Below are 7934 nucleotides of genomic sequence, written 5' to 3'. Positions count from 1 at the left end.
GGGGTGAAGGAGCAAGAGGAAGAAGAAGGAGAATGGGCACACACAGTGCGGACGCCTCGGTCTCGCCACTTTTAAAGGCCCACTTCCGAGTGGCTGACGAGTGGGTCCGGGCGATCCTGTCAAATCTCTCAAACAGTCACGCACGGGATGTGTGGCGAAAAAGGTGGCGCGGAAATCGAAACGCCCTGTCTATCCACTCCGCTTACCACGGCACGTTCCGTCTGGCGCGCTCCTACCGAAATTTCGAATCCCGCAAAATCCGGGATCCTCGGCAACTGATTACGCCAAAGATTTCGCATCAAAGATGACACTCGACAAGCGTCGTTATAAAAACCAATCGGTAATTGCTGAATCGATCAAGGCGGCTGAAACGAAGCCAAAAGTTCCAACACTGGCCTCCATTCAGAGATGAATTCTTGAGAAAGGCAAGAGTCAAGGCAAGATCAACTTCAACCTTCTTTTCACTCGGACCTCAATCCATTCGGGGGCTAATGATGAGGACATAGACCTGGGGTAGGATAATAGGCCTGACCTATACGTCCTACCTAAGGTCCTTGTCTTAGAAGCAAAGAAGTTCAAGAGTAAACAAGGTGGACCCAATAAAGGCGTCGAGTGCAATCCACACGACCCACCATTCACTCGGAGACTACTTCTTCTTCGAGTCACTCGACTATTCAACCACTCGACCATGTAAAAGACCACTCGACGTACAAGAAGACCTAAAGCCGTTCTGCACAGAAACGGTCGGGCATTTACTCGTATATTTAATAATCATTTGTAGCACTTTATTACAGACGTTACCTGTAACGATCTCTCTTTATGAACATTGAACCCTGTGTAACGGAGGGGAGTTGGGGTCCTGGCGCACTCTATATAAGCCACCCCTCTCCTCTAGGACAAGGGTTCACACCCCCTGTAACTCACACACATATAATCCAGTCGACCGCCTTCGGGCTCCGAGACGTAGGGCAGTTACTTCCTCCGAGAAGGGCCTGAACTCGTAAAACTCGCGTGTACAACTCCTTCATAGCTAGGATCTTGCCTCTACATTCCTACCCCCCCATTCTACTGTCAGACTTAGAACCACGACAATGCCCGCGCTTTGGTCGTAGTTTTGGCCGTCGATCGGAGGTTTGGCCGTCGCCGTCTTTGCCGGTCGCAAAGGGGAGACGACCGCCGACGACGTACCACGGCGGCCTCGGCAGCTTCCGACGAGAGCTCCAGAGCGGCTAGTAGCCGGCCAGCAACCACCCCTGCTGCGTCGAGGTGATCATCGCGGCCTCTTCGCCACCACGACCGCAAGGTGTTCGGCATTTTGCCCACAAAGGTATGGACAGTGGAGACGAGTTTTTCTTCCATCACTTCCTTTGTTCATCGGATGATTCATCGTCGGATGATGAAGATCTTGTGGTGGCTGCACTGGTCGTTCACGACCACATTCAACGGCAGCTTCCTCGGTACAGGGGGCCAGTCCCTGGCCGTGCTCCCAACCTGAACCGCAACAGGGAGAGAGGCCACGCCCTACTCTATGCCGATTACTTTGCCAACACCCCGCTCTTCAAGCCGGATAAATTCCGTCGCCATTTTCGAATGGCAAGGCATGTGTTCAATCGTATCCGAGAGGGAGTGGTTGCTCATGACCCATACTTCGAGTGCAAGACGGATGCCCTTGGCAAGCTTGGATTCTCCTCTTACCAGAAATGCACCGCGGCCATCCGCATGCTTGCATATGGAATTCCAGGCGATCTGGTGGATGGGTATGTGCATATGAGTGAGATAACATGTCTGATGTTAATGTACAAGTTTTGCCAGGTTGTGATCGAGGTGTTTGGCCCAGAGTACTTGAGGCAGCCAACTGCCACTGATACAGAGAGATTGTTGGCGGCCAATGCAGCTAGAGGCTTTCCAGGCATGCTTGGCAGCATAGATTGTATGCACTGGGAGTGGAAGAACTGTCCATTTGCTTGGCAGGGCCAGTACAAGGGGCATGTCAACGGGTGCACTGTCATATTAGAAGCGGTGACATCGCAGGATCTTTGGATATGACATTCTTTCTTCGGCATGGCAGGTTCTCACAATGATATCAACGTGCTGCAGTGTTCTCCAGTCTTCGCGAGGCTTGCAGAAGGCCAGTCCCCACCTGTCAACTTTGAGATCAACGGCCACCAGTACAACAAGGGATACTATCTAGCAGATGGTATATATCCTCAGTGGTCAACTTTTGTGAAAACAATCTCGAAACCCCAAGGTGAGAAGAGAAAGAGATTTGCCCAAATGTAAGAAAGTGTTAGAAAGGATGTGGAACGTGCTTTTGGTGTGCTTCAATCCCGGTGGGGTATCGTTCGAAACCCTGCACTGTCATGGGATGAAAGGAAGCTTTGGGATGTGATGACTGCTTGTGTGATCATGCACAACATAATCGTCGAGAACGAGTGTGATGAGAGTATCTTCGACCAAGGATTTGATTATTAAGGTGAAAATATTGAGCCACTGCACCAAGACCCGGCCACATTTGAACAGTTTGCCTAATTCCACCGTGAGATGCGTGATTGGCACACTCATTTGATTCTTCAAAATGACTTGGTTGCGCACGTGTGGGATCACATTGACAACCAATAGATATATTGGTCCATTTTATGTTCAGTCGGGACAATTTTGATTTGGTTGTAAAACTATTATAATTTTCACACAAATATTTAGATTGTAAAACTAGTTTTAATGAAAATATGAACATTTTTTACCTTGACGGACAGAATGGAACAAAGGGATGACACGACCCCATCACCCTACCCAAATGGATAGAATTCGAACAAAACAGACGTCCATTTAAGGTCGCGCGATGAAGTTGGCCTAAGGCAGGTTCGAGGAGACCGTTTGGTCATGATATTACATCAGAATCAGCCGCCCGGAGCCTGACTGTACATGCTCTTAGACAACATGACTAGTCGACCCGGGGTCCACATGTGCTGCGATGTCAAGTCCAACATATACACTGCGGCAGTCGGCATATCAGTCGGTCCAAGTCAAGCAAAGCGGCTGGGCGGCATCTTATCACAAGTCGAGCCAGGCCATACACGGACGCATATATACTTACCACCACATCTCCTTGCGTTGCAAACACGTAGATCTCCCCTGAAAGCTCTGAACCGTGAAGCATATCAAGAGGGGAACACAGCAAACAAAACAGGAGGCATGAGGAGGAACACTCTCCTTGCCCTGGCGTCCTGGCTCATGCTGCTTCTGCTTGCGCTCTTCATCACAACCACCACTGCTTCACTGCGTAAGTCATGAGTTCAGGGTTCAGCTCTTCCCTCCTTTTTCTTTTCGACCTTGGTTAGTTAGACAGTCATGTCGTTGGCATGCTCACATCATCTTCATGGCTTCTTCTCTTTTTTGGCTGAGCTTCACCTTGCGCTCCGTTTCGTTTCAGCGTGCCAGTGCTGCTGGATCGTGGAGCATCCGACGAGGACCTGCGGCCACGCCTGCTGCGGCGACAACTGCTGCCCGCCCGCTCCACCGCCGTCGGCACGCTGAAAAAGGATGCCCAGGCTTGTTCATCGGAAGTAAAAATAAAAATAAAAATAATCCAGAGGGAATGATGTTGTACTCATACTTACCTGCTCTTCTGTGAGCATGTAATGGTCTCTATAACTTTCCAGCAATAAACATCCCTTGGCTCCTTCAGACTGACTACTTCATTCAGGTGCTACATCAAATCAAAACTACTCACCACTTGTCCTCTAATCTAAACTAGTGCAGCAAGTATTACTACTGGCAGATAGAAATTTAAACAATAAATTAATCTCCATATATGACTAAAATTGTCTTCTTCGCTAATCTTACGATAATCTAGGGCTCATAATCTAGGATTCATATCTAGTCATCTAGAAGTCAAGCGTACAAGCTAGTAGTATTTCACAAAGGCACGCCTATCATGCCCCAATAGATCATTTCAACCATCAGGCAGAGCTCATCATCCTAAGGTACATGAACAACCACAAAGCGAAAATCGACACCCCACAGAAGACCCCACAGCAATTGCCACAAGAGGCAACCGCAGAGCTCTTGCTATCATCGATGCCAACAAGAAAGCGGCATTCACCCATAGATGGATCAAGGAAAGTTATCAGCCCATGCCCATCAAAATCACAGCTCTTGGCATCCTGCTTCTGCATCTGGTAGTAGCTGTTGAAAGCAAAGGAGACGTTGCCCTTCTCCCCGATGCCGTTGCACGACCCTCCGTAGTAGAGGGTGGTGCAATCCGCCATGTCGCAAGCAAGCTTCAGGTGAGTTGACGCGTTGTCGAGGCTCTGAGCCGGGTTCGCGACGCACCACCGCGACGGAAGATAGGGCACCTCTTTAGCATTCTTCAGCACCGGGTTGCCTAACCCAAGGTTTAACGGGTACTTGGCCTGCCCATCAAACGAGAAGATCCCCCAGTGTCGCTCAAAGTTTCCAGGTAGGGTACTCTTCTGCTCCTCATCAAGAAGGCCAAAAAGATAGACATCAGCTGGGGGTACACCAGGGCGGAGGGGAGTCCCTTTGTTGCTCATGATACGGTTGATGAGCCCTTGGTTGAATGCCCTTGCTGCAGTCAAGTTTGCACTTGGTGCTCCCTGAGTCGGCCAACCCACCTCACCAATTGCAATGGGTAGTTGCCCGTAGCCGAGTTTACCCAGAGCAGAAATCAACGTGTCGAAATTGCCGTCGAAAGCATTGTAGTACACGTTGGAGCCATCTACAAGTGGATGAGTTGATCCCTCAAAGAAGGCATAATCTTCTGGGAAGTCGGAATTCTGGTAAAGACTGAGGAATGGGTAGATATTGACCACGAACGGAGCTCCATTTGAACTGAGATAAGCGGCGAGCTGGGTCATTATCTGGGTCAATTCAGTCCTGAACACTCCTTGCGACGGAACGGCGCCCTCATATGCGTCGGCGTTGCACGGGACTACTAGCTTCACGTAGCTAGCAAGATTAGCCTTCACCAGTGATTGCTGAATGTTTGCCATTGCTGGAATAACGTATGACAGAAATTGACCCTGGTAGCTTGTCAGAAATGGCTCATTTCCCACAGCAATATACCTGTATCAAATTTGTAAATTATTAATTGTCGACGCAGTCAACAAGTATGGAATAGTAAAAAACCGAATAGTCATGTGTCCATAAATGGATAAAAGGATAAATGATGTCACCCAAGACTACAAAGATCTTATTCACTATTGTACATGAAATTTGGCAAATTAAAACACAGAGACTATCACACATGCAAGTTTTTATCTACGACACCATCATAACTTAGCGCAACATTATTGTAACCTAAATTAGCAAATCTTCTGAATCCAAATCCGTGATCAGTGAAAAACAAAGAGTATCCAATGACAGAAATAATTGGACAATCTAAATTACTTGAAGGCACTCAAGTAGAATTTCTGATAATTTTTTCGATGTTGCCATGCTAGCAGCAGACAGGGATTATTAACAGAAAGCTGAGTACAATTGTTCCCGGGATTACATAGCCTAAAGCAGAATTTGATCACAGTGTGGTATTGCACTTGTTCATTTAATCTTTCAATGTAATGTACTCCCTCTGTCCCATAATGTAAGACGCTTTTTGACACTATACTGGTGTGAAAAAACATCCTACATTATGGGACGGAGGGAGTACAAAGTAAGGATAGTCTTCAAATAGGATAATGACGATTAGCAAGCATGTCATCAGACTAAATCTAGGGCTCACATCAACCCCGGCGACTTAAAAAGATATCCATGACATATTTTTGACTACTCATATATGGGTATACCCTTCCACACACATATAGAATCCACCTTGACTGAGTATGGAGTTACCATTTGTATTTGAAAGGTACTTCCAAGTTCCAACAACATACCCACCCTCATCTTTAAATATAGAATATCTTATCTGATTTTGAAACTTTGATAGATTTAAATATAGAATATCTTATCTGTGATACTGACTCATAGTTTACAGCTGATGTTTATTAGTATCAAATATGCAATACTCATGGCAGGTGATTCAGCGCACCTAAAGTAATCATTTGGGTTGGAACAAGTAGGCTATGGGTATAGCCTTAGTAATGACTTAAAGTCCAAACGTACATTATAATCAATCAAGAAAAACAACAGATTTTGCCGTTAATGTACCCTAAAGCAAATATTTCAGGAACAAAAGAGAGTACTACATTTTCAAGAGAAGCCTCTACAAATTACAAATGAAGAGAATGCCTACTTATTATTGGAAAGAAATGACTTACTTATCAAGTTATGCACGAAAACAATGAACTGAGCATTGACAAGTAGAAACAAATATATAATGCCGGGCATCAAATTGCAGATTGAAGCAATATATTTGCTAAAAGCAAGAACAACACATCAGCATTTCAATTGAACTAAGCAGCTCCTGAGCAAATGCGAACAAATTAAATCAAGTCGGCACCAGATTCCCTTTTCCACTCGAGCTACATACAGATACCACGACCCCATTTCTCCAACAGAAAGAATAACCTCAAATAATGAATTCTACATTTCCCTCTCAAGTAACAGGAATCCCGAAATAATAATCATCACTGATGCTAAAATGCTTCACGGCGAGAGATCTCAAGAAAAATCGCCAAGCCAAGCGCCGGGACTCACTCACCGGATGTCGACGCCGCCGCCGCGGCCGACGTAGCGCGAGACGTTCTGCGCGACCCAGGCGTCGGCGGCCGCCGGCGACCCCGCGATGCCGGCGAGCTCGCCGTTGGTGAGGCCGACCATGACCTCGATGCCGCTGCGCGCGAGCGCGCGCAGCACGCCGGCGTCGGCGTCGAAGAGCTTGACCTTCCCGATCCGGTTCGCGCGCAGGAGGTCCACCACCACCGCCGGCGGCGCGCGGTGCGACGACAGGGTGCCCCAGTTGACCCCCACGGCCGCGTCGGCCGCCAGCAGCCGCCGCTCCCGCGCGCACGACAGCGCCAGGACGACGGCCAGGAGCGCCGCCCAGGCGGTCATCGCGGGGCCTGGATCCGCGGGGTGGCAAGCTGCCCGCGAGTGGTTTCTTGGATGTTGTGAGCTCCGCGGCGGGATTTGGGAGTTGGTGGTGGTTGAGAGGAGGACGAAGATAGTGGGAGTGAGCTGAAGCTCTGGGGTCTGGGGCTGGCTAGTGTGAGGTTGAAGCTTCGAGAGTGGAAAAGGTGGGTGAAATCTGAAAGGACCAGAGAAGGGCAAATAGGTCAATATACAACATTGTCAGGTAAATAGTGCGAGCGTGGCAGGGTTGACATAGGCCTACAGAGCCGTTGGATCAGGAAGATCGAGGACTCGGGTTTAGGCCAGCCGCGCCCCAACAGCCCAGGCCTTTTTTTTGCCGTTGGTGTCTAAAAAAATAGGCCAGTCATGTTTCCAGGAGCACGTTTTTGGCCGGTTTGAATCGAAACTAGTGTTGGTGAACCCAAACCAAACCCGATACGCTGGGGCGCCGGGAAAAGCGGTTTTGACGTGAACGGGGATAGGTCAGCCGAGTCAGCGAGACGCCGCTTCGTTGTCCTCATCGCCTCAGTTCCCGCGGGAATCAATGCCAAGGATGTCGCGTTGCCGCGCCGGTCAGCCTCCATTGATGCCTCACGGGCGGCGCAGTGAAGACGCTATCGACGCGCGTTCCGCCCACTCCCGCCACGCGTCGCCCGACATGCAGGCTCTCACCGCCTCGCTTCGGCTATAAAAGTTGGCCTCCCCGTCGGTGAACGCCACAACCACGACAACTCGCCTCGTCTCACCACAGAAGCACACCCCCCCTCCCTCTTTCCGCCGACGAGCAATGACTGAGTGGTACCCCGGCGACGCCGCGGCGGCGAACGGCTTCGGCCGGCGCCATCTCCACGAGGACGAGGCGCGCCTCCTCTCCAAGGCCGACCATCCGGCTCCCCCGAACATGC

The 7934-nt window shown here is 49.3% G+C and overlaps 2 protein-coding genes across 2 annotated transcripts; one reads left to right on the top strand and one right to left on the bottom strand.

The window, feature by feature from the left end:
- Positions 1-2845: 2845 nt before the first annotated feature.
- Positions 2846-7179, bottom strand: LOC119301177 (glucan endo-1,3-beta-glucosidase 5-like). The gene is made up of 3 exons (XM_037578090.1): positions 6659-7179; positions 3618-5085; positions 2846-3530 (listed from the first exon to the last, which is right to left on the bottom strand). The coding sequence occupies exons 1-2, from the start codon at positions 7009-7011 to the stop codon at positions 3960-3962; spliced, it is 1479 nt and encodes a 492-aa protein (XP_037433987.1). The 5' UTR covers positions 7012-7179; the 3' UTR covers positions 2846-3530; positions 3618-3959.
- On the top strand, positions 3146-3684 carry LOC119301178. Its single transcript, XM_037578091.1, has 2 exons — positions 3146-3280; positions 3431-3684. The coding sequence occupies exons 1-2, from the start codon at positions 3193-3195 to the stop codon at positions 3532-3534; spliced, it is 192 nt and encodes a 63-aa protein (XP_037433988.1). The 5' UTR covers positions 3146-3192; the 3' UTR covers positions 3535-3684.
- Positions 7180-7934: the final 755 nt, after the last annotated feature.

Source organism: Triticum dicoccoides, chromosome 5A, assembly GCF_002162155.2.
Source record: "Triticum dicoccoides isolate Atlit2015 ecotype Zavitan chromosome 5A, WEW_v2.0, whole genome shotgun sequence".
NCBI lineage: Eukaryota > Viridiplantae > Streptophyta > Magnoliopsida > Poales > Poaceae > Triticum > Triticum dicoccoides.
Note: the sequence above shows the minus strand (reverse complement) of the source record. Positions and strands in the feature narration are given on the sequence as shown.

Coding starts and splice junctions, on each gene's coding strand:
- LOC119301178 (XM_037578091.1), top strand. CDS start 3,193: ATGAGGAGGAACACTCTCCTTGCCCTGGCGTCCTGGCTCATGCTGCTT. Junction 3,281..3,430: donor AACCACCACTGCTTCACTGC/GTAAGTCATGAG, acceptor GTTTCGTTTCAG/CGTGCCAGTGCTGCTGGATC.
- LOC119301177 (XM_037578090.1), bottom strand. CDS start 7,011: ATGACCGCCTGGGCGGCGCTCCTGGCCGTCGTCCTGGCGCTGTCGTGC. Junction 5,086..6,658: donor GGCGGCGGCGTCGACATCCG/GTGAGTGAGTCC, acceptor AATTTGATACAG/GTATATTGCTGTGGGAAATG.